The sequence below is a fragment of the Pelodiscus sinensis genome, chromosome 3 (assembly GCF_049634645.1).
Source record: "Pelodiscus sinensis isolate JC-2024 chromosome 3, ASM4963464v1, whole genome shotgun sequence".
NCBI lineage: Eukaryota > Metazoa > Chordata > Testudines > Trionychidae > Pelodiscus > Pelodiscus sinensis.
Window position 1 is genome coordinate 152,489,974 of NC_134713.1, and position 26,691 is coordinate 152,516,664.

A 26,691-nucleotide genomic window follows, 5' to 3' on the forward strand; every position below is an offset into this window, starting at 1 on the left:
TAAAGGTGATGCCTAAATTGGCATAAGTTAGACTTCCCTGCCATTGATTTAAACTCATTTAGACCTATTTAAATCGAGTTAGCCTAGGGCTGTGTCGAGACTGGCCAGTTTTTCCGGAAAATCAGCTGCTTTTCCGGAAAAACTTGCCAGCTGTCTACGCTGGCCATTTGAATTTCCGCAAAAGCACTGACTTCCTACTGTAAGAAATCAGTGCTTCTTGCGGAAATACTATTCTGCTCCCGTTCAGGCAAAAGTCCCTTTTGCGCAAAGCTTTTGCGCAAAAGGGCCAGTGTAGACAGCTCAGATTTGTTTTCCGCAAAAAAGCCCCGATCGCGAAAATGGCGATCGGGGCTTTTTTGCGGAAAAGCGCGTCTAGATTGGCACAGACACTTTTCTGCAAAAAGTGCTTTTGTGGAAAAGCGTCCGTGCCAATCTAGACGCTCTTTTCCGAAAATGCTTTTAACGGAAAACTTTTCCGTTAAAAGCATTTGCGGAAAATCATGCCAATCTAGACGCAGCCTAGGTGTAAGAGTCTAAAATGGTATAACTTACTCTCTAGAGAGCTGGAAAAGGTGTAAATTACCTCTCTGTTTTCATTTGTTTTCCACATTAGTGTATAAATTATGCCATCTTAGATTTACATGTTGTTAAAGTTCTTCTAAATTACCTAAAGTATCTCTAATTTACACTTCTTCATGCATTACCTCTGAATCTGGCCCTTAATCTATCATGACAGCTATCTTTGTATTTAATTAAAAATGTAAATAGTTGAAATGAGTGGCTGTTGTACAATCAGTCACTGATTTTCATAATACATGCTGGATTTTTTTTTATACACGTGTTCAGATTCCTGGATCCATAAGTTCTATTGTGAATTTTTATCTTGAAATTATAGATTGAATCCCTAACACATTCCCTTGAGCAAGCGATTATAATAAAAATGCATAGTTTAAAAAAAAATCCCTTAATTCAGTCAGACAAAACAATGAAGACTAGATGTGAAGTCCTTTGAAAGTATTTTAAAAAAGTCCGTTTACAGGGTGCCTGGTGTTCTTTTGCATTTTGATCTGTCTCCCAATTTTTTTAGTATTTAGAATAAGTTTGGCTTTTATAATGTTGCATTTCTAATGTTTATTTGGGGGGAGAAAGGAGGAAGAAGAGAGAGAGGGGAAAAAAAACAGACTATGAGTTTTGAGGTTGGATTGATCAGGTGGAAGGCTTTTTTTTCCTTTTAAAAGGCTGAGTCTTTCATGGTCTCCAAACTAATTCATATAACTTCTGTTTTTTAAAAAATATCAGTGCAGAATGTTAATCCACATTTTAAAACACATTTTCCTAGTGGACCATAAATTTGTATTCAGTGTTTCGAAAATAGCAATTATAGGGACGTGGGGCTTTTTCTTTTAAAACCGTTAAAAAAACTGAACCACAAAAATCTATTGGAATAATAGTAAAGGTTTGATTTAAACTCACAAAGGGCAAGATGGTCTAAATTTAAGACAGAGGCCATGTCTGCGCTGGCAGATGTAAATCACTGGCAATTACAATGCTGTTCATGGAAAACAACTTTGTGCAGTGAAAACAACTGTGGGGTGTCCATATGCTGCTTGTGTTAGCTTGGCCACACTTGTGGCACTGAAAGGGGGCAGCACCTTTCAGATCAGTGAATTCTGGGCAGCTATCCCCCTGGTTTGAGGAGAGGCTCAGGGCAATCTGGGTGGGCTTCTGTCCACATTTGGCACCATCTCTTTTAACTGCTTCTATGTTGTGCGCTCTGCCACTTGATGTATGGGAATGGACTCCCAATTGTTGACAAAAATACAGACAGGTCTCGCTAACACATCGTGCATGGCAGTTGAGTTATTCCTGCAAAGCATGATGATGAGTCTTAACAGTGCTCAAACAATATGAGATTCCTTGTGGCCTTCACAGAGGTGCTGACCGCAGTCGAACATCACTTTTGGGCTTGGGAAACAAGCACTGAATGGTGGGATCACATCGTCATGCAAGCCAGGGATGATGAGCAGTAGTGGCAGAACTTTTGGATGAGGAAAAGTGTTGATGGAAAGTGTGTGGCTATCGCACTGTGGAAGCTGGCTACTCCAGACAATTTTTGCTTAGTTGCAAATTATTTCAGAGCGGGAAAGTCAACTCATGCTGATGGAAGTCTGCAGGACCATAATTACAACCTTTTCCGAAAGATCGTGACACTGGGCAACATGCATTAAATGTGGATGGCTTCGGCTTCGTACAGCTGGGCAGGAGAAAGGGCAGGGGAGCCGTTTGCCACAGAATCCCTTGGTGCAGCCAGACAGCGTGCTGGAGAGTAGGGGTTACCCTTCGCGCATGGCCATACTGTGTTTTGGGTAGGTATGAATGGGGTGGAGGGAGCAAAAATTTTAGGAAGGGCCACTCATTTCCACAGGCTGTGTTCACCCTGGAAAACATTTCGCTGTTAGAGTGAGCAGGGAAGCGAAGTAGGGTCTTTTACTCGACTGTGCATTCCATTTGGTGCCGTACATGGCTCGTCTTTGTGCAGCCATGCTCTCCTCTCCCCAGGTGCTGGCACAGTAGCAAGGAACTGTCAGCCAACAGTTGGGCAGGGGGTCAAATGCCACATTTGCTTTGCCAGCTAATCTGAGGAGAAGGGTGGCACAACAACTGCATGAAGCTTTCGATGAGGTCTGAGAGGCGGATTACCGAGACATACGAGATTGCATCAATAGTCCGCCATCTGACCTACCCGCTGCTGGTTGCAGCATCACATCGAATCCAGCCTCCTTTCTGAAACCCTCCCGCTTCCAACAAGTTACTGAGTACTTCCCAACCCATTTACCAGTTGCAACATCTGCAGCCTCCGAGGGCTGCGAGTGGCTCTCTTCTTCAGGAGTACAAAACAGCTCCTGTCTGCAAGCCTCTACAGATGCAGAGACCTTCTCTGGCTCTGGGTCCCTCTTACTCCTCAGCACGCTCAGCCACAACTTCCCCCTCTTGTCCACTGCTAGGTGCCCCCGAGCCTTCAGGACATCCACAGGGGTCTTTGGAGTGGAGATGTGGTCGGCTCCAAGTATATCATCCAGCTCCTTGTCTTTTCTGCAGTTCATGGGTACAGTACCAGAGCGGCAGTTTGTTTTCTGCATCTTGTAGTAGGCATTTCACACCACCTTCATTTTGGCCCTACTCTGCAGTGTGTCCTGGCCAGATTGGAGTGCAGCTGAGATTAGATTGCCTCCTCTCCCCCAAACATTGATGAAGTCTAGAACCTCAGCATTGCCCCAACGGGATTTCCTGGTGTGTGGAGCAGGCATGGCCAGCTGGAGAAATGTGCTGAGAGCACACCACATGCCACCAATCAAACAGGAAGGGGGCTTTCAAATTTCAAAATGAATGCTTGGGTCGGTGTTGGTCACCTGAGCAGGGCAGTAGATTTCAAAGAGATGACAAGAGAGGCCAGACCAGGCATTGTAGGAAGGGTACCAGAGGTCAGCCAAGACGCAGTGCTACACCACAGTGTCCACGCTGGCACAGAAAGCTCTGTAGAGCCCTGCGCAGATACAAAAATTTGTTTCTACATCTGTAGCTGCAAAAATGAACTTCAGATATCCGCATCCACAACCCTAGAGGTGGGTACCTGTGAATATCCGGGGCTTTGCAGGGCTCTGAAGCTCAACACTTCTCGCCGAGGTGGTGTACTTAGAACGCACTAATTGGGGAGCCTAGTGCACACTAAATGCCTTGCCAGTGTGGACACCGTGAAAGTTACAGGTCTGCCCAGTAACTTGTCAGTGTAGACTTGGTCAGACAATGTGATCTGCTGCTGTCCTTAACTGACCACCCTGAGCTTGTGGGCATAGAGCTGCTTTGCTTCAGAGCCTTGTTGCGGTGATGTCAGATGAGGATCAGCATTAAACTGAATTTTGAGTGTACTTTAAATTGCATTGCTTTTTTGGGATGTTTCAGACCAACCTCCTCATGTCACTGTAACATAGCGGTCTTTTTTCATACACTTAAACCACGAAGAAAAAGAAATTGTGCTCTGTTCTTGGAGCTGTGCAGATAATTCCGTGCCAAACATATTTGTTTACCGTGGTAATGTCTGAGTTGTATTAAACTGGTTAATAAAGGGATTTGTTTTAGGAACAAGGTAAATGACTAAAACAGATGGGACAGGAAGATGTGCGGCTAAAGCTGAAAAGTAAGATTATTTTTGGAGTTTTTGTATTGTATTTCTGAGAAATTAAATTTAGTTGTGAGAACATCTTTGTGACAACTGAAAGTATCCTGGCAACCTGTTTGAGGTCTGATCCTATGCTCTTTAAATGGATCAATCTCCCATCTCCTTCATTAGGGATTTATAAAGATTGCAGTTTAAGACCCTTTATCCCAGGTTTGATTACTGCAAGATCATATTACAAAATGGATTTTACCATGACTTTAATTTTAAATCTATCTTTAGTTGTAACAAATAATATACACATACTAAAAATATTTCATTGTTAATACTTCCACGTCAGTCTGCCTATCTCCATCTCTTGTCTCAAGTCCTATTCTTAGATTGTAAATGCTCTTGGTGCTGTGCATACAAAGAACGTAGCTCAGTGGGGCACTGGATTGTGACCCTTAGGCACTATGATAAGAAAATTAGTAATATTGCATTTGTTTTTACCATTCTGCCAATGTCTTCAGACTATGGTTTTGTACTTACACATGAAATATTTACACATTAGCACAGTAATTGTAAAAAGTTTAAAATGGAGTGGCTTATAAAGGTGTGACAGATTTCTCACAGTTATTCACATTTCAGTAAATGACAATCAAAATTAGGGACTTTTGAGGCAGCATAGAGAAATAATGAATGCTTTGCATCTATAGTACCTTCCATTTCAGGATCTCGGTGTTAATTTCCTCAAAGATCAGCTAATTTAGCCTGTTAAGTCACAATATCTTAACTCCAGAGATTGGGTGATAACAGCATAGAGCTTCAGCGTGTTGCCCATGGTCACCCAGATAATCTGTGGCAGAATCTAGACTATAAACCCACTTCCCTAATTCATAACCACCACTCTCTAGCCACGAGGCTGTCATTCCTGATTATTAAGTGTGATTAGTGGCCTGCCTCCAGACTTGAGAATGAGGGATCACTAGATTGCCTGGTGGGAGGAGCCAAGTTATTCCTGCCCTGCCTCTCTTACAGGTATGGGGGCAGGAAGTATAAAGTTGAGGGGAAGCAATAAAAGGAGGCAGATGTCTCCAGCCTGCTGCAGCAATTGAAACTTTGCTATGCACCACCCTTCCCCCCCAAAGGAGACTAACCCTGAACAGGAGTTTCCAGGACTGCCATCAGCCTTGTGCCTGGAGAAGATGGAGGACCCTTGGACTACAGAACCCTGCACCTGGAATGGGTTGGAAAGGTGTCAAAGGAAACTAGGCCTTGCTCTACTTTGCCACCGTTATGGCCCTTGGCTGTCCCCTGAAGTGCTTATAATTCCTCCGAATTTGGTATCAGCACAGATTTTTTTAAATATATTTTCCACTTCATTGTCCACAAAAAATCTTGACTTTTATAGGATGATGAACAGACCCCTCTGGGGCCCCATTAAATATGTGCTCCCAGTTAAACAACAAACCATTGATTATTACTCTCTGTGTGTGGTTTTTAACCAGTTCTATGCACCACGTTATAGTAATTTCATCTGTATCACGTTTTGTAAGTGGGGGGGGGGGGGTGGAACTGTGTCAAAAGCTTTACTGTAATCAAGATAAATCATGTTTGCTTGCCTCCTTCTCCTCCCCTGCCCCCACACTAAGCAAGTAACCTTCTTAAAGGAAGAAAGTAAGCTGGTTTGGCATGATCTGTTTTTGAGAAATCCAGGTTAGCTATTATCATCCTCCTATCATCTAAGTCTTTTTCTTCTGTGTTTATATAATGGCTAGCACAACGGGGTCTTGATCATAACTGCGGCCACAGTCATACAAATAATATTAACTGCTGCCCTGTATGTTCTGAGATGCAGCGATCTTTCTGGTTTAGAACTAGACCCTTGTGTTTCACACATGTGCAAGCCCAATGATATAAATGAGGTCAGAATTTGTCCCTTTTAATAAGTATATTTGGGATTGTTAGTGGCTTTCTTGTTCTGGTTTAGTAGTATTTTGTTTAAACCTTAGTAGTGAGAAAACACAGATTAGAAGACTGTGAAGGCTTCATTTTTATTTTCAGAGGGTTCCCAAGCCAGACAAATTTATCAAAGGCTGTCTGTTTGTAGGCAACTATTGTAATCTGATCCAAGCTTTTCTGAGTTTAAGTTTAGAGTGAAAAATGTGCCCCTTGATTAAACACAGCAATTAAGGATTTTAGGGGTCTTGGTTTTGACCCATTTTAGATGAAGCACTGACCTCAGTGCAGTAGATTCAGTATTGAGTTATGTTACCATTGTAAGACAATTAGATCATCTTTCTGGAGATTTTAGGGGACCAATTCATCATCATCATAAAAAAAAAAGTCTTTTCTCCTTTGAACCGCAACTTTTCTTTGAGTTTTGGAATCTATGTAGGGTATTTATAATAATAATCTGATACTACAGTCTTACAAAGAAAAGCAGAATTATATTTCTAATTTCAGCTTGCACACTGACCAAATTAAGTGAATTTGTTTTTTAATCTTATTATGAAAGTAACTTAGATTAAGATAAACACTCTCTCACCATTCAATCACTTTGTCTCATAAGCACACTCACACAGACTGAAATGTCCATAGGTGCCTAGAATGCTTTTTAAAAACCCCACCCCTCTCCCATCAATTTCAATGGGAATTGTGTCTTTGAATCCCCAGAGTGGCTTTGAGAAAACATCACACTTAATTCCAGATATAAATTCAGGACTCCTTTGCCCTCCTCCTCAAGATACACACACTATGTAACTTGATGTTGTTACATTTCCACTACATGCATCTGACGAATTGGGTCTTTGCCCACGAAAGCTTATGCTCCAACACTTCCGTTAGTCTATAAGGTGCCACAGGACTCCTCGCCACTTTTGTAATATTCAGACTAACACGGCTACCCCTCTGATACTTGATGATGTTGTAACCCATAGAAAATAGATCAGTATATTTATTTCAACAGGACATATGCTCAGGAATCAGTCACACCTGCAGAGATTTTTTGGCAAGGCTGGGCTCTAAAAGACTTTCTGTATGAAATGAATCCATGATCTTCTGCTGATTTAAATTTGCATTTGTATTTTAAACAGTTTTGTAAATGTCCTCACCCTTTAAGGATGCCTGTTGATGTACAAGACTTTGTATAAACCAGTGGAGAATAATGTTTAAAGTAGTCCCCTTTAGAATTCAGAGACAGTGAATTGATTCCTTATCTCCTTTTTCAGTCAGTCACCAAATTCTGTTATTTGCCATGATTGTACTGACTACTTTTGTTTTCATACATTTTTAAATCAATCTTTCTTTTCTTTTCCCTCAGACCGTATACACCCATGAGAGGGGCCCTCTCCACTGTGTGGTTTGACAGATGGAAGATCTCTAATGAGGGTCCAGAACACATTGAAACCATTGATTCAATGTGTCATGTACTTACAGACTTGATTGATGATGAGGTTAAATACGGCATTAGCAAGAATAGGATAATCTTAGGTAAGTGGTTTTTTTTTTTTAAGGTTATACCTTTATTGGAAGATTTACCCGGTGTTGCTTGGGTCCTTACCTCAAATAGGTTTTGTTTTTCTTCTTCATTTAAATCTTTGTTCTGGGGTGGGGCTTGGGATGAGGGGTTCAGTAGATAGATTGCCCCAGAGAGAGAGAGAGGACAACCCCAGCCCTCTGTCACTGCAGCAGCATGGGGTCAGGTGAGAAGCCCATGACTGTGGCAGCAGGCAGAGCCAGAGGAGTGCGTGTCCCCTGTCTGGGAAACAGACGGACACAAACTCTCTGAAATAGCTGTCCCTTTCTCCACACCTAGCCCCTGCTGGCCCAATGGAGCTATAGCTGTCCCAGTCCCCATCTCTGGCCCCTTCCTATCATCCCTGCAGTCATTCTACAGTAACTATCCCTCCTCCCAGACCCTTCCTTTTCCCATTGTACGAGACAATTGAATTCCAGGCATAGCCCATTCTCATGATAAAACCAAACCCAGGCCTTGCTTTAAGTTATAAGAGGAAGCTGCCTACCAAATTTGGTGGTCCTAGCTCTTATTGTTTAGGGGGAGTTCTTGAACAGGCAGATGGTCGCACATTTCTAAAATATATACAGGCAGTCCCCGACTTACACGGATCCGACTTATGTCGGATCCACACTTATGAACGGGGCTTTTCTCACCCCGGAGCTCACGGGTGGCAAGTCGCCACCCGTGTCCTCCGGGGCAAGAAAAGCTTCTGCCGGTCTCCCTGGTCTGCTGGGGGGGTCCAGCAAAGCCGCTGGACTCCCCCCCCCCCCCCCCCAGCAGACCAGGGACACCCGAGCAAAGCCGCTGCCTGGGTGGCTTTGCTCGTTTGCCCGGGAACAAAGCCGCCCAGGCAGCGGGACTCCCGCCGCCTGGGCGGCTTTGCTCCCGGGCAAACGAGCAAAGCCGCCCAGGCGGCGGCTTTGCTCGGGTGTCCCTGGTCTGCTGGGGGGGTCCAGTGGCTTTGCTGGACCCCCCCAGCAGACCAGGGAGACAGGAGCAAAGCCGCACAGGTGGCATCCCGCCGCCTGTGCGGCTTTGCTCGGGGGCAAAGGAGCAAAGCCGCACGGGCAGCGGGGTCCCTCCGCCTGTGCGGCTTTGCTCGGGTCTCTCTGGTCTGCTGGGGGGGGAGGGAGCGCAGCTAGTGCGCCCCCCCACCCCCAGCAGACCAGGCTTTTGTTGCGGGACGCCTTGGGTAGAGCAGCTGGGGTGCTGCCGGGTTGGTCCTGTGGGAACCTACCCAGCAGCGCCCCAGCTGTTCTGTCCCAGGCTCCAGATTCAGCAGCTGTTGAAACTGATCAGGCTGATTCCAGGAAGCTGGGGGCAGAGCAACTCTGCCTCCGGCTTCCTGTAGTCAGCCCCTGGTCAGTTTCAGTGGCAGCAGCTGAATCGGGAGCCAGTTCCGACTTACATACAAATTCAACTTAAGAACAAACCTATAGTCCCTATCTTGTACGTAACCCGGGGACTGCCTGTAGTAAGAAAATGAGAGAGCATCTTACTGTGGGTTCCCATTGGAGTCGGTTGACACGTGCTGAGCAGCCCCAGGTCTCATTGACATTCTTCAGAGTTGAGAGCATTTGGTACCTTTCAGGATCTAGCTATTAGTGAGGTCAAATTTGGCTGTTAAAAGGGTACAGAGAAGAGCGACAAGAATGATTAAAGGTTTAGAGAACATGACCTATGAAGCCAGGCTTCATGAACTGGGCTTGTTTAGTTTGGAAAAAAGAAGATTAAGGGGGGACATGATAGTGGTTTTCAAATATCTAAAAGGGTGTCACAAGGAAGAAGGAGAAAATTTGTTCCTCTTGGTTACTGAGGACAGGACAAGGAGTAATGGGCTTAAAGTGCAGCAGGGGAGGTTTAGATTGGACAGTAGGAAAAAATTCCTAACTGTCAGGGTGGTCAAATATTGGAATAAATTGCCAAGTGAGGTGGTGGAATCTCCCTCTGGAGATATTTAAGAACAGGTTAGATAGACATCTGTCAGGGATGGTGTAGACGGAGCTTGGTCCTGCTTTGAGGGCGGGGGGCTGGACTCGATGACCTCTCGAGGTTCCTTCCAGTCCTATTATTCTATGATTCTATGCACCCTTAAAATGAAGTGCTGTGAGTGCAAACATATACAGAATTTGCCTCACCTAGTACACTGTCCCATCAAATCAAACATAAGCTTTTGGTTTGTTTGCTTTTTGAACTGCTCCTTTATCGTTGGAATTTAAATACCAATCAACAGTGTCTAGCCTGTTTTTACTTTGCTATTTGTATCTCGCGTCTTCCTATTTAGAGGGCTTCTGAAGAATGTAAATCTTGAGTTCTCTCAAAGGCATTGTAGTTTCTTATTTCAGTAGGCATCTGGACAACACAAATTGTTACACGTATCCCCTCTAATGCTATAGTTGCTTCAGAGAAGTTCTGTCATGAAAAAAACAAAAATCCTGTGGAATATTCAGTAGTGTTAGATCTTGGTAACAAATGCATTTACTCATCCTACTTAGTGCTTAGCTCAGTACATCTTCAGAATACTGTCCGAATATCGGCTAGTCTTTAAGCACTCTCAAGGCACATGGGGTATAACACCTATTTTATAAGTGAGGAAATGGAAGCAGAAGGTTTGAAGGCAAGAATGCGAATACTCAGCTGGTTAACCCACCATGATGGCCCACCACAGGCAGGGGCTGCTCTGGCAGGCCCAACCTGGGCAGTGTGCCACAGGCAGGAGCTGCTTCAGCTGGCCAGAGCAGCCCTTATCTGGGATGAGAGGGCTGCGCCAGCCAGGCTGTGGCCTACTTGTCTACCCCACTTTCAACATATTTAACTGGTTAACCAATTATTGGGATTTGACATCCCTGGTGGAGGGCACCGAAATAGCATAAGTCAGAGGTGAATGATAGGAGTGCCTGACTCTTTAGTGTCTATGTTTACAGTACTAAATATTTCAGGTTGGGGGAAAAAAAAAACCTTTTAATGTGGGAACTTCTGCCATCATGGCCAATTGACTCTTGCCATTGAAATCCTGAATGGTGGAGCCTGGACAATTCAGCCTTTGTTTTTGCTTACCCCAGTCCTGTGTGGCTCTTTAAAGGACACAGTTTTTTTTTTTTTTTGGATTGTTCATTGTCCTGGCTGCAGAATTCATTGTTTTAAGTGGGTAGTCAGCACAGTCTTTGATCTGGCTTTCCCATGTTATTCCTGCAGGCATGGACGCAGCTGAAGAACAAGTGCTTTTTTCTGGGATTGGGGAGAGATGTTCCACACACAGACTCGTTCTGCTGCTAGATTTTTCATCTGACCTCAGAAAAATAAAAGTAGTGAGATTGCAGGGCCTGAGACAAACTTTAAAACTGGGAAACCCTTAAGGGAGTAATACATCTTCCTTGTCTCCATCCCTTAGTCTCTTTTGAAAGTCTCAGCCTCTGTGTTTAAATTCTCTATCTTTAAATTGAGGCATGTCTTTTCTCACATCTGTGGGCCAGAATTTCCCCTCCCGTTTTAAAGGATTCATCCAACTGCTCCCAGCTTCAAGGTGGAACCTGCCGCTCCTCCCCTTTCATATCAAACTAATTCCTATAGACCAGAAGAAGACCTTCCTCAATATTATCACATCTTTGTTTTCAAATACACGTCTAAATTTAATAGTCTTTTAATACACTTGATGTAAGGTGTTAATTGTTCTATAAGTTTGGTGACAGTTCTGTGCATTGAATGAAGGTGGTATACAGTCCACAATTCTTAAGAAAAGCTTTTAGAAGTGATTCTCAAGGCATCATAGAAAGTCTTACAAAGGTACAAGAACTTAAAGAGCACCACGAAGGAATTTTCTCATGTTTTAAAAAAGGATTTATTTAATTGTTGTGGAGTAATAACGCAATCCAGAACTCAAAAAGGAAAGCCTTTTTCTTGCTAAATGTTCCCTACCTTCTTCTCCCTCCACCTTTCAGTTGTGTGCATGTTGGTTTTGGGCCTTGTTATAACTGGCTAAGAATAGCCTTACAAGTAGTAGTAGTATTATATGAATATTAAAGGAATGTTAACACTGCTCAGATTTGACTTACATTTCCATGTTTAATGCCAAATTAGGCAGATCCTAAAATACCCAAATGATGCTGAAATTTTAGAACATTTGAGGATTTTTATTCTGTTCATATGTAGGTTTTTATACTGCACTGACCATTATAGTATAAGCATTCTGGTTGTGTGAATTCCAAATAAGAAGCTTGGATTTAAAAATAAGGTGTCAGTTACTATTGAAGCCTGCAGTAATGTTCGGTTATGATATTTGAATACCTAAGCAAAAGCTGACTTTTTCCCCCTCATTTTCCCCCCTTGATTTACTACTGCTTTCCTGGTTTTACAGGTCACTTTTGTATACCACAGAAATGCTGATCCAAGCATGTTGGTCATTGCCACCTGTAGTTACTTGTATAAGCAGCCAGTGAAAATAAACTTTCAATAGCAGTCCTGTAGACTTGATGATGTGCCAAAAAACACATGCATGATTCCTGACCCCTTGTACTATAACAATAACATGACACACTACCACTTTTTTGTTTATTGCTAGACTTCTTACATAGCTACTGGACCATGGTGGAAGTAACATGAAAGGGCTGAGTCTTGTAAATATTGGCCTAGTCATCCCTCTCAGTATGTGTGAAAATGGGATGGGGGAGGAAATATCTTGGCACTTGATATCCCAAAGAAAGAAGGCATTGTAAGTACTGAGAGATGAAAAATCAACAATAAATCATTAAAGCAGGCTGGGCAAACAACTTCATCTACAGCCATGGCTTTTTTATGTCTCTAACCTCAAAGTCCTCATCTTGCATCTTTTGTAATTATTGGAGGATGAAGTACGTTGTCTTTCATGTAAGGGAACTGATTACAGAGCTCTCTAAAGGTAAATTTAGGGATTATGCTACAACCCATTCCTTTTGTGTCTGACAGTTGAGAGGATGAAGTAGGATTTTGTGTGTGCGTGGGTATGTGTGCAGCACCCAGGATGTGGCAGTGTAGATTATCTAAATCCCTAAGCCTAGGCTTATCGGGTACTCACATTGCTGCATCCTGCAGTCCCTATATCAGAGGCAGCAAGGTGTGGGTGGGGGTGGGGGGAGAGCAAGAGCCAGTGCTGGTGGGAGCTTCAAAGCTAGTTCCCTGCAGCACCGTCTCCGCATTGCCACTTATGCCCACCCCCTATGGCTGCCCACCCCCACAAATAGGGACAGCAGTGCAGAAGGCTAAGGGGAGTGTGCTCCTGCAGCAGCTCCTTTCCATGGAAGATCCCAGTGGGGAGTTGGGACCCTCCACAGACAGGAGCAGCTTTTCCACAGCAGCTTCCTGTTGGGATGTGCCACAGACAGGGGCTGCTGGATTAGGACTCAGCAAGCCTGGCTCAGTCCCAGCTTGTGCTAAGTCTGTGGCTCTGCAATTTAAATGTAGTAGGAGCCAGACTACCTGCGCTCCTGGCTCTTAACTACATTTAAACTGCAGAGCTGCAGCTGGGGTAGTGCCTTCTCTTATCGGTAATCATGTAATCGATACAAATTGTATAGACTACATGATTACCCAGTTGCCTGCCTTTTAACATCCTTACTTAAAAAACAAATGACTCAAACCAGAACTGTCAGTCATTCTTCCCAATAAGTGAACTTATTTTGTTGCTGTAATATATATGTCAAATTTGGTAAGAATTACACTTTCACTTATATTTTGGGGTGAAGGTTTTTGGTTGCTCTCCTCTGGACTATGCAGTTTCTCCACTTTCCTGTAGTATGGTGCCCACAATTAGACAGTACTGCAACCAAGGTCTCCCCAGGGCTGAGTAAAGCAGAATAATTACTTCCCATGTCTTACTTATAACACTCCAGTTAGTACATATCAGGACATTGTTAGTCTTTTTTCACAACTGCAACAAATTGTTGAGCCATGTTCAATTTTGAGATCCATTATGGCTCTCAGGTCCTGTGAACCAGTTATTTCTCATGTTGTAGTTAGGCATTCATGTTTTCCCCCCTTTAAATGCACTTCTTTGCATTTCTCTTCATAGAATTTAATCTCATTGAATTCACACCAATATTCAAATTTGTCGATATTGTTTTGAGCAAGTAGTATATGGATTTCATAATACTTGGGCATTACCAACCAGATGGTAATAAGCAATCCTGAATCAGAACTGGCACTTGATCTCTAACTTGCCATATTCCTATAAATGTCTGTTAGAATATTTTCATAAATTAATGCAATCATTGATCCTAGGTTTGGAAAAGACTTTCTGGGTCATCTTCCAGTTGGTATAAACATGATATTTTCATAAATTAATGCAATCATTGATCCTAGGTTTGGAAAAGACTTTCTGGGTCATCTTCCAGTTGGTATAAACATGATTCTATATACCAATCTTGTAGTATTAGTGCTAGGTTTTTTTATTTAAAAAAAAAAAGGGAGGGGGGGAGAAGAGGAAGTGACACATGTCAACTTTTTGATCGGTCTTCAATTTTCAAAATATTACAGCTAGCTTTTAGCATTTGTTTTAATTTATTTTAATGCCAACTGTGCTCAACTTTATAAACATTTCCATGAAGACCGTCTCTGCTGCATATAAACCCCAAGCCTTCAATGTAGCCCACTTAAAATGGAATTTTTCATGCTGATAAGTGTCTTTGAGATTAGGGCCAGAATGAGACCCACACTATGACAAAGACATACTAGGTCAGGGACAGGCAAAATACATCCCACAGGCCAGATCTGGTCTCCCATCATCCCGCAGCCCAATGGGAGCCTCAGCCAGATTCCCTACCTGCTGCCAGTGTTCCTTCTAAGCTGCTGGGCAGCACAGCTTCACAGATGATTAATCACCCCTGCCCAGTCAGTCAGCTCCATGCATGGAGCCCTGAGCCTCTGATTGGGCCAGAGCTGATTAATCACCTGTGAAGCTGTGCTGCCCTGCAGCTTCAAGGGAGCACTGCCTGTCAGAACCCCATACATTGGATGAGGGTGTCGTGTGTTTGTGCGCCACCCACCACTGAGAGAGGCTTTGTGCACTGACGCCACCCCCAGCACAATCTCTTACCTCCCATTGGCTAGAAACCAGAAGGCCCCTCCTACACTCAAATTAGGGATTTTAATGGTTTACTGGTAAGCCTCACCCTTAATGTAGTTAAGCAGAGGGGGCTAGAACAGCCAACTGCAGGCTGGAACTGCTACAGCCTCTCGGGCCCTACCATGGTGAGGGTATGGCCCCCTGCTTTAATCAGTTAACCAGTCAAACTTAACTGTAACCAGTTAACTAAATGGGATTTTACATGCGTAACCCAAACTTCCTCCCAGATGCCACACCCTGTCCTGTACCTCAATCCCCTACCCCAACCTTCCCAGGAGTGGGGCCAGGAGCAAATTAGCTGCCAGCTCTGCCCATGGGGGCTATCGAATAATCATGTAACTGCTAAGATTTGGTGTAATTACACTATTATTAAATTACACAATATCTAACATCCATAGTTTGGAGATGCAGTATGGTGGAAAGGTAGAAATAAATGGAGGTAATCAAATCTGTTAGGACAGTGCTTCCCAACCTTTTTCCCCATGGAGGAACCCCTAAAATAATTTTTCATATCCCGAGGAACCCGTACCTATGAAAATGTTTGCTTGGCCAGAAAAAGTTGACAGCAGGGAGTGCAATTCAATTACTGCTAAATTATTGTCAAGAAAATGTATTTGTAAAGAGTTGGTTTTTTATTTATAATATATATAAAAATAATCAGCTTGCATTGTAAGAAAAAAAATTGGAGCTTTTTCCTGTCTTCGTATTATCTAATTTTTTTTCAAATATCAAATCAAAATAAAATTCACCTCCAAAGTCAATATAAAGTTTACTTTCAGTGCGACTCTTGGGCTTGTTTCTTTTTGCACAAATGTTGAATTCTTGGCTGAATTTGAGACAAACACGCTTGCAGTTCTTCCTCGACAGACCAGCAGACAATTTCTTTCTTTGCTTTTAATGTTTGTAAGACATGAGAAAGCTTGTTCAGAGAGGGAAGATGTTGAAAACTGGAGTAAGATGTTCACTGCTTTTGCTGAGATCACAGGATACTCTCTTCTTATTGAAATCCAAAACACATCAAGTGGCACTTCGTTGAATTTTATCTTCAAAGTTCGATCGCACCATAGTTCAGTCAGTTCTTCTTCTTGCAGACTGAGTAAATTTTGTGAGAACTCAACAAAAGGGTTTCTAACCCAGTCGTACATTTCTGATGACAGAGAAGGAAAGTACTGGTCAAGCTTTTCTGTGAATCCAAGTCATTGAAAGTAATAACTGTTTTATTTGACAAGCAGCCGTGATTAGTAGTGAAGTGTTGATTTAACTTGGCCAGGGCCATAGCTGTGTTAGTTAGCTTTTTCCCCCGCAAACAGTGCACAATGGAACGGGGCAATTTTCATCTCCAGTCTATGTAAAACCTATGGCTAAGTAACTGTCATTGTAAAGGCAATTTTTTTTTTTTTTTTAATATCAGTCACTTCTCTTCCTGTTTCACTCGTACTTGGCTCTGATAATTGAGATTCATTTTCACTATCTTCTCCTTCACTGACGCACCTTCTTTTCATATATTTCCACATTCTTTTTAATTGACGGCCGTATGAAAATACTGTTACATAGATGAAATTAGATACTCGAAAACAACCACAGTCTCAGTAAAAATATTAATTACAAAACTGCACAAAGACTACAAATCTACAAAATATCGAACGACCGTAACGTGCACTAGAAAAGAATAGAAACACGGAGAATTCTGGGAAGCAGAAGGGCAGGTACAATACAACTAAATATAACCTTAGATACGAACTGACCAAAACAAAGAGGCAGTTGGTAGAGTATGAAGATTACTCCAGTACAGTATTGCCAATTGCCGGACAAAAATTCCCATGATATTTCAAGGGATATTTGGAATTGTTTGCAGTATTTCAAAAAAAATTATTTCACGATTTCTCGCAGAACCCCTGACGATGGTCTGCGGAACCCTGTCTGGGAAACACTGTTAGGACCTCAAAAACCTCACTTAGCAATATTGTTCCATTGTTTAAAATTCCTGTTAGCCAAAGAATTTGTTCTTTTTATAGAGCATTGCAAGGCCAAGTCCACGTGAGAAACTTTTGCCAGTATAATGTGCAGTGGGGGCATTAGGTAGGCAGTAGTGTGTTTGGGGATTTTTTTTAAAATAATGCTTTTATACCAGTACAAGTTCAAGTATACATGCAATTATACTAGGGGAAAAAGTCATTTTTTTCCAGTATAGATTATTTCATTTGGGAAGCTGGGATAAACTGTACCAGCAAAAGCACATTTAATTAACTGTTACAAAACTAAACCTCAATACTGCCAGCCAGTCAGTGAGAGCAGATCTACAAGGGTGCCATTTCAGGAGAGTTGGGGAGGGGCAGCAGCCATGTGCTCAGGGACATGGCTTGCTTTTCATTCCATTCTCCGGACACTAAGTGAGTGAGAGGAAAGTGCTTACAATCCGTGCATGCCTCTCTCACCTGGCTGGTAATCTTGATATGTTTGACATATCTTCTCAGCACTGTGCTTTCATCTTCAAAAAGGTATACAGAAATAGGGCTTAAATCATAGTTGTAATAAGATGTCCAGATGAAAGATTAATTAATATTTTCTTGCTGGTCTTTACTTTCCTGCCAGTGAACATTAAAAATTGCAGGTTTTTTGAAAATGCATTTTTATATCAAATGAGATGTGGCAAAATTGGAGTTCCAACATGAAACAATACATACAGCTGAAAAGTATCACATTTCCAATAAAAATGTTGAATGTGTGCCACTTAGTTGTTTGTTGAAAACATGTCACGTTGCCTGAGTGTTTAGTCAGGAGAGAAACCTGGACAGCAAATTCATTCATGCTCCTAGTTTTTAAAAAGAGAAAAGTAATTGACTACTAAAAGGAAGTTGCCTTTATCCTTATAAAGGCTTGAAGATATCACTGAACAGAGGAAAAAACTAAATGATGCATTTCAGTATTGCTGGGGATAAGGATGGGAGTACGGTAGCAGTGCTTTCAAGATAAATGAAGAGACAAGGTTTTTGCTCAGAGGAAATTACAAAGGACCATAATGGTCATGTAGTTCTTTGTATGGACTAGATAAAGAAAATGTTCTTTGTTGTAATATTCATTTGTGTGTCCTATTAGTTCTGGAACACAGTAACTGTTCACACATAACATAACAATAGCCTTTTATTGTGTCTTATAAAAACACTCTCTCTCCTGCCTCACCTACTTTTGCAGTTCAGCTAAATACATGCTTTTGTATTTTGTTCTTGTTTGATATTTCTCTTCAGCTCAATGCAAACCCTTAACAGGTTGGGGGGTGGTGTCAAGTTGGGATACTGTAGTGTGTTCATGCTTATAAAAATACTGATCTGAAAGTAGTAAGTAAAGAGCACTTGGCTCTCTTTGCAGGTCTCTTGTTGGGATATTTTGTTGTATTCACCATCGGGGAAAGAGAAATTGGACAAATCGTCCCTAGAGAGGGCAGAAAGATGAGCAGAAAACAACAAAGAGTGTCGTCTTGGAAACACATGAGAATACTTTGAGTAATAGTTATCCTATAGTCAGGTATTCTATAGAAAGATTTAGTTTGGGAATCAGTAATGCTGAAAGAATAGACAGAAAATTAGACCTGAACATATATGGCATCATGGCTGTAAAACGGGCAAGAAGGTAATTTTCTGTCTTCATGCCATACTGGTGGACTACATAGGGTATATTATTTTCATTTCTGCCTACTTCATAATCAGAAATGTATTGATAAACTTGAAAAATTCAAGAAAGAGTAGAAAAAATTATCGAAGAAGGAATGGACAAATGAGGAAAGATTATAAAAAGCTGACACTATATCATTTGGCTAATTGATGATTAAGGGCTTGGGTCTCCTCTTGCTTCAGTCAAATGAGCTATACCACCATGATTATGACTCAGTGAAGCAACTCATGATTCACATCATTGTCAGAGATAAATCTAAGCCTTTGTGCTGCAGAGCACTAAACACTAAGGAGGAAAGGTGGAATTATTTATGGAGCTACCTTGTGAAATTAAGAAAGGGCATGTTTAAGTTGGATAATAGGGAACTCTTCGTTATGGGGTAAGCTGTGGGTCTGTAGAATTGTTTCCTTGAACACTTCAAATCTAGATGGAAAAGCCTAACTTCCCATCTAGTTCATTCTACCATAAGTCTAAGACAGTGGTCCCCAACGTTGCGTGGCTGCCGCGCGCCCGGGGGCGGGGCCACGCACGAGCCGCGCGCCCGGGGGCCCCGGGCCGGCCCTGCGCATGTGCCGCGCGCCCTGGGGAGGGGCCGCCCATGCGTCCCGCGCATGGAGCCGGCACCACGCATGTGCCGCACGCCGGGGGCGGGGCCAGCCCAGATGTTTCAGCGGGCGCCCAGAAATCCCCCAGCAGGCGCCATGGCGCCCGCGGGCACCACGTTGGGGACCACGGGTCTAAGATTATTCTCTATAGCAGATTTACTAGTAAATGATTTCAGAAAACCATGCTGCAAGTCTAAGACACACAGAACTAGACATTTAGGAGTCAGGGATAGGAAATCAAACTGATTGTTACAAGGGAAATTGGAAGATCCAATATGCTGGCTGGTATTCAGAGCACTTCTAAGAGACCTTAGATCAGTGGTCCCCAACGTGGTGCCCGCGGGCACTATGGTACCCGCAGGCGCTATGGCGCCCGCCGGGCCATTTCTGTGCGCCTGCCGAGTGATCGGGGCCAGCCCCACCCCTGGTGCATGGGCGGCCCCGCCCCCTGGCTGCACGGTGCATGGGTGGCCCTGCCAAAAGGTTGGGGACCGCTGCCCTAGATAAAGCATCCTCCATTCTGGGTAAAGAAATTTCACATTCATGTACACATAAAACCCAAGCCATTGTTTGAGTGAAAAATAGTGGGTTGTGAGTAATGCAGAGAAATTAAAATAATTGAATTATGATAGAAAATTTGTCAATTCCTGGGTTTAAGTATTATGGTTGAAACAACAGATTTTGCTTCACATGGTGTGGCAGAGTCAGTCCCACTCCTGGGCCCCTGACCCATGTTCAGCCCACTGTCCCACAGTCTAGGAGTCACAGTAAATAGCTCACTCACCCTGGTTTGAGATTTGTTGTCTCCCTGTAGTCTTTAACAAGGTTGACGCTGTTCTCCGGTTCTTGGCTTCTCCGGTGTCTTTCTTGCTCCAAACTCCTCCTCCACTCTCCAAAACTCTTTCACAGCTCTCCAAACTTATGCTTGCCTCACCCACAGGAAGAGTTCTTAAATAGGCCTCCAAGCAGCCCCAATTAGTTTCACCTGGGCCTTAATTGATTTAGCAGCCGCCCTGTCTCTGCTATCCCTAATTAGCCAGGATTGCTGATTCTCTCTGCCTCTTTCCCCTTCCATCAAGGGGCGAGAGGGAGAACCTGGCGCACGTGTACCTCGAGTGCGCCAGGTTACAGCCCCTCTTTCGGCTCCTCCAGAACCTCCTGTTGAGGTTCTGGCTGCATTTCTCCCCCCACTTGTTAATTTACGCACATCCCATCTGTGGCCCCACAAAGTCGCGGGACCTCCTGGTCAACCTCCTCCTAGCTATGGCCAAATGGGCAATCTATAAAACCAGGGAGAAGAGGTTGGCCGGGGGAGGGGCCTGCGACTGTGGGGCCTATTTCCGTTCCTGCATCCGCTCACGTATCCGGGCAGAGTTCCAATGGGCGGCGTCCACTGGCTCTCTCGAGACCTTCGGGGGGCAGTGGGCGCTGTCCAGGGTTCTCTGCTCGGTATCCCCATCCGGTTCCCTCGTTTTAACCCTTTGACCCTCACACTCCACAGGCTGTGGGGAGGTCCTTTAGATGTGGATGGGCTAACGCCCGCCCACCTCCCGGATTTCAATAGGCTCATGACCTTGAGGTGGAGAGAGGAACCACTCTTCCACTGAGCACAGCAGGCTGCTGGTCTGGGCTTGTTGTGCTTTTTCCTCCCCTGTACTCCTCCCCTCTCCTTTTTGGGAGGGGTGTGTGTGTGGGGCGGGGGGAGGAGGCTGCTGGGGTTGTGGCAGGCAGGCCCTGGCTGCATTCTGGGCCTAGTCCCCTTTTCTCTCTGCCTGCTCTGTTTGCAGGCAGCCTTTCCCCACCCCTCAGCTGGCTGCAGGAACTGCTGGGGGTGCGGGGGGCCTTTGCTGCCCTCACCCTGATAGGGGAGTGGGACCTCCATTTTCCATCTTTTTGGGGACTGCCTGGCCCCTTTCTTCACTGCTACAGGCCTGGACTTCACCCTTCCTGCAACTGCTACTCCCTCTGGAGTAGAGGAGGTAACGGAGTTGCTTTACAGCAGCTCCTGGGGTTTTTCCTTCCCCTCCACAAGTCTGTGGGGGGAGAGAGGGGAGTGTTTGTGAGGGGCATCCTGCCATCTGGACTTCTAGGTGGCAGCTGGTACAACTTTTGTGGGGTTCTGGGGTTGCGGGGTGGCTCCCTCTGCCCACCACTGTCTCCCCTGCATCTCTGCTGCTGCTGCTGCTGTTCCCTCCCCAGCCGCTGCAGGGGCCATCTCCATCCTTGGCCCCACTGCTTGCCTCCCCGCCCCTCTCTTGCTCTGGTGGGTACTGCAGCTGGTGCTGCGAGCCTGCCGCTTAGGTGCCCGTGGGCACACTAGTTTCCCCCCCCCCCCAGCAGTGTCTTGCTGTCCCCCTGGTTTCTTGAGCAGACCCCTCCTCACAGCCTGCATTCCCCTCTCCTCTTTTCGTGTGCCCATAACCCCCTTTGTCATCTCGTTTGGCGCCTGAGCCTCCCACTCTCCTTTAGGGTATGTCTACACTACAAAGTTAGTTCGAACTAACGGACATTAGTTCGAACTAACTTTCATAGTCGCTACACTAGCGCTCCGTTAGTTCGAATTTAATTCGAACTAACGGAGCGCGTAGTTCGAACTAGGTAATCCTCATTCCATGAGGATTCCATGAGGATTAAGCCTAGTTCGAACTAGCTAGTTCGAATTAAGGGCTGTGTAGACCCTTAATTCGAACTAGTGGGAGGCTAGCCCTCCCCAGCTTTCCCTGGTGGCCACTCTGGCCAACACCAGGGAAACTCGTCTGCTCCCCTCCCCGGACCCCTTAAAGGGGCACGGGCTGGCTACGGTGCCTGTGCCAGGTGCAAGCCTGCCAGCACCCAACTAGCAGACCCTGCACCTGGCACGGATCGAGCCACCCACCCGATGCCCCCCAGCCTTCCCTCTCTTCCCGGGACCAGGCTGGTGGCTCCCAGGACCTTGCCCGGGACCGCAAGAGGCGGGCACCCGCCTGGGCTAGTGCGGACATCGTGGACCTCGCCCATGATCTCCGCACTAGGCACAGGAAAGTGGCCGTCTAGGGCAGGAGAGCTGCCAGCCTGGCCACCCAGGAGCAGGTGTGCAAGAGAATCAAGGGGGTCCACTGAGACCCCCGACCCTGAGCCCTGAGCTTACAATGGCCGTCCTGGGTCAGACCAAAGGTCCATCTAGCCCAGTAGCCTGTCTGCCGACAGCGGCCAACCCTAGGGACCCTGGAGGGGATGGACCGAAGACAGTGACCAAGCCATTTGTCTCGTGCGATCCCTCTCCAGCCTTCCACAAACCTTGGGCAGGGACATCACTCCTACCCCCTGGCTAATACCACTCGATGGACCCAGCCTCCATGACTTGATCTCACTTCCTTTTAAACTCTGTTCTAGTTCTAGCCTTCACAGCCTCCTGCAGCAAGGAGTTCCACAGGTTGACTCTTTGCTTTGTGAAGAACAACTTTCTGTTACTAGTTTGAAGCCTGCTACCCATTCCTTTCCTTTGGTGTCCTCTAGTCCTCCTTTATGGGAACTAATGAAGAACTTTTCTGTATGCACCCTCTCCACCCCACTCATGCTTTTAGAGACCTCTATCCTGACCCCATCCGTCTCCTCTTTTCTAAGCTGAAAAGTCCCAGTCTCTTTAGCCTCTCTTCATATGGGACGTGTTCCCAACCCCTGATCATTTTAGTTGCCCTCCCCTCTCCCAGCTTCTCTCTTCCCCTCTCCCACCTCCTTTTCCCAGTCTCCCCCAGTTTTGTTCAATAAAGACAGATTCCGTTTTTGAACACAATTGTCCTTTATTTTGTACATCAAGAAAAGGGGCTAGGGAAGGGTAAGTGGAAGGAGGTGATGGAGGAATGGGGTACGAGCCCCCGATGGGGAGGACTGGGCTGGCTCTGCGGGCTTCTGGGGGTGGAAGCTCTCCTGCAGCCCCCCAATTGCCCCCTCTCCCCAGATGGCAGCCTGCGGCAAGTGCAGCTGGGCTGATGGCCGAGTGGTGTGATGTGCCCAGTGTGGGTACTCCAGGCACTCCAAGCCAGGACTGCTTTGCAAGCGGGGCACCCCTGAGAACTGTCTGTCCGGGGTGGGGGTCGGGACCCTTTAAGCGCAGCCCTCGGCTAGCCTGAGACAGCAGCTCCATGCTCTAAGTCCTCCTCTGATGCCCTGCCGGCACTGCTTCCGGCCATCCTTAAGCCCGGTTCAGGGTCCACTTAATGTGGACATGCTAGTTCGAATTAGCAAAACGCTAATTCGAACTAGTTTTTTAGTCTAGATCCGTTAGTTCAAATTAGCTTAGTTCGAATTAGCGCTGTAATGTAGACATACCCTTAGTTACCTTCCCCCCACACAACATTTCACTTCCCACATGCCTTTCAAGAATTGACCCTCTCACATTCCCAGTGCAGCCAGAGGAGCCGCTCTTACCGTCCTGTGCTGGGAGCTGTACCCCTTGTTCCTTTACCCCCTCTCCTCTCCTCCTATGTGCGTTGCTGCCCTCTCACCCCGCTTCCAGCGTAGCGGGGGGAGTGGTGAGCTTTTTTCTCCCTCCCTCTTCCCCCTCTCTCCTGCTCCTTGCTCCACCCCCGGCACTATTGGTCTCCCCTAATTGTCTGTTCCTGTCTCCCCCATGATCCATGAACATAATGGAGGGGAAGTCGTGTGATGTCCCTGCCAACCCTTGCCCACCCTCCCTCACTGCCTCTATGAACCCTGAATCCTCTGAGGCTGCTGGGCCACCCATTCATGCAGCGGAGGTGGTGGACATGGGTGGGGATTCCGGAACCCCAACTGCTCCTGCCACGGCACCTTCTGCCACTGGTGTCACCACCAAGAAAGCCTCCCTGAAAGGCAGGAAGGGCCAGGGGACCAAGAAGGGAAAGAGCCCCACCCGGAAGGCAAAACCTCCAGTGACGAAGGCTAACCTCCCTCGGCCGCGGCTTCCCCTCTTTCCTGTCCCCCTGTTCCTTCCACCAGCTCTGGGGGCAACAGTGTCCTGGCCTCCACGGCATATGCCCAGGTAGCTGCCACCCCCCCGCCTGCTGCCTCCCGATCCATAGAAGCCGTGTACTGGAATTCCATCCCCGGTGGCCACATCCCCTTCCCTACCCTGATCAGGAGGCACGGGGTTCGTTGCCTCCTGGTGTCGGTCTCACCCCGTGTGGCACGCGTGGTGGGGCCCTCGGCTGTGGTGGTGGCCTCCAGGATGTTCAGGAAGGTGGTATTCTTCCTGGCGTCGGAGGCCGCTGCCCAGGAAGCGGTGGAGAAGGGTTTGGCGGTGGGGGGAGTCCATGTCCCACTCGAGCCTTTGGAGAACCTGGGTGTACGAGTGGTTTTTTTCCTCCGTTACACCCTTCCTCCCCAGTGCCGTCCTATTCCCTTTCCTCTCCACCCTGGGGAGGCCCTTGTCAGTCCTTAGTCCCCTTCCTTTGGGCTGCAAGGACTCTACCCTCCGCCACGTTCTTTCCTTCTGCCGACAGGTGCAAATCCAACTCGTGCTGGCGGGACGTGGTGGAGGAGCACTAGAGGTGTCATTTCTGGTGCCTTATCAAGGGGCCCAGTACCGGGTATATTACACCATGGGGGAGGCCCGGTGTTTTCTCTGTCGGGCGACTGGACACGTCCGAAGGGACTGCCCTCTGGCCTGGCTTGGAGATGCACTCGGGACCCCCGATGCCTGGGAGGGTACCGGCCCTACCATCGCCGGTGGCCCTAACGGTCTAGACCCTGGGGTCACCTCTCCTCTAGCCATGACCGTTGTCAATCCCGCTCGGGCTCTGCAAGGCCCAGACGAGCGTGCGGGTGCCACTGCCACCACCAAAAACGGCAAGGCCGGGCCTGCGGAGGAGAGGATGGTGGGGTCAGAGACGGGACTCGGACGGGGCCTACGTCGGGGAGGTTTCCCCTTCCCCAGCTGCCCAGCCCCCGTCTTCCTTCGCCCCCCCCCCCCCCCCCCCACCGCTGTCCTTGTCCCCTGGCTTTTCCCCTAATCGAGCCCAAGTCTCTTCTGAGGGCTGGGAGGTTGCCATGGGGAGGCGCCGCAAACAAGCCCGATGTTCCACCCCACCTACTGAAGGGGAAGATACCCTCCTCGTGCCTTTAGGGGTGGGCGTCGGAGCCATCCCTCCCTCTGAGCCCCCAGACACTTCACAGTGCCATGAGGCAGCTGAGGTGGCTGCGGCGGTTGTGGAAGGGGTAAATGCCTCCCTCCCAGAGTCCCTGCAAGAAGGAGTGTCCACAGGGGATGCTCCCACCATCCCCACCTCCACTGTGAGGGTGACCGCTGACCCTACTGCCAACAAGAGTGACCACGTGGTGGCAGGCAACGGGCTCGCCTTCCTCTCCCAAGAGGTAGGGGCCTTACGGTTAACCACGGCTGCCTCAGAGGGGGATCAACATGCTTTGGAGCGACAACAGTTGGCCTCTCCTTCCCCTTCTAGCCCGCCGCTCTTCCTTTTCCCTGAACTCCGGGTTGTCCCAGGGTGTAACCAACTGCCCAGCCATCGGCAGCACTTCGGCCACCGAACACCTGGGGGATCCTAGCGGGCGGAAGTTCCCGTCATTCCCCATTACTCCTGGCGCTGGAGCCTCCAGCGCTGCACTCTTAGTGGTGCTAGAGCTTGGTGCTGGGGAGACACTAACTTCCCCCACCACTGCCACCGATCCTTCACCCTGCAAGGAGATACTGCAACCCGGTGCCTCTGCCGCTGAGGCTTCAAACCCTACTCCTGCTCCCTATTCAGCCCCTCTCCCAACCGAATTTCCCACTCCTCTTCCTGCTCCCCCTCCTCCTTGTCTTTTTTCTAATTTCCCACCTCTTCCTCCCCCTACTCCTCTTCCTCCTTTCCCTGATCCCTTCCCTGACCTCTTTTCCTCCCCTTACACTGTTACTGCCACCCCTGGGACTGCCACGTTCAGCTCAGCCGTTGGCCCCCGGGAGGCAGTTTTTGTTTCTCCTGCTCCCAGCACATCTGGGGCTGTTCTCCATCCGCCACTATTACTGTCGTCATCCCAGCAGGGACTTCAGACTACCTGCTTTCCCGCATCAGTCGGTCGCGGGGCACGCGGAGGGGTCTGGCCCGAGGCCCCGACACCTGACGTGCTGAGGGGCGAGATGCGCAGCTTCTTGGAGGACATTCGTGGCTCCAAGAACAAAGTGGCTCTCGCCGTTCAGCGCTGGGGGGATTTCCATCTCATCCTCCAGACCATAAGGGCATATTTTGTGGGAGGGTAAAGGGACTGGGTGGCGGGAGGCTGCGGCCTACCAACGGACCCGCGGCTTCCGTGATGCCCTGTTTACATTTGGGTATGGTCACCGTTTGCTGCGGGGCCCAATGGGGACTGTCAGCACTCCTGCCAGTGAGGATCTTCCCCAGCCCTCTCGATGCTGCCGTTCGTCATTGCCACTCTGAACACTGGGAGCTGCAGGCTGGGTCTCCACAGGTGTCGGGTACTCTCCTTCCTTCAGGAGGGGGAGTACTGTGTCATCTTCCTGCAGGAGACCCATACCGCGTTGGCTGCCGAAGCAAGCTGGCGGCCGGAGTGGGGAGACAGGGTGTACTTCAGCCACCTGTTGGCCAATCAAGCTGGGGTAGCGACCCTGTTCTCCCCGAAGCTGCGGCCTGAGGTGCTGGGGGCTGCCGAGGTTGTGCAAGGCCGCCTGCTG

The 26,691-nt window shown here is 47.0% G+C and overlaps 1 protein-coding gene across 1 annotated transcript in view; it reads left to right on the forward strand.

Annotated features, from left to right (window-relative positions):
* Positions 1-26,691, forward strand: part of LYPLAL1 (lysophospholipase like 1) — a 59,585-nt gene that overhangs the window by 20,062 nt on the left and 12,832 nt on the right. Inside the window, exon 3 of the mRNA XM_075925212.1 lies at positions 7,479-7,648. Coding sequence (XP_075781327.1) covers positions 7,479-7,648 — 170 coding nt within the window. The remainder of the gene's footprint in view (positions 1-7,478; positions 7,649-26,691) is intronic.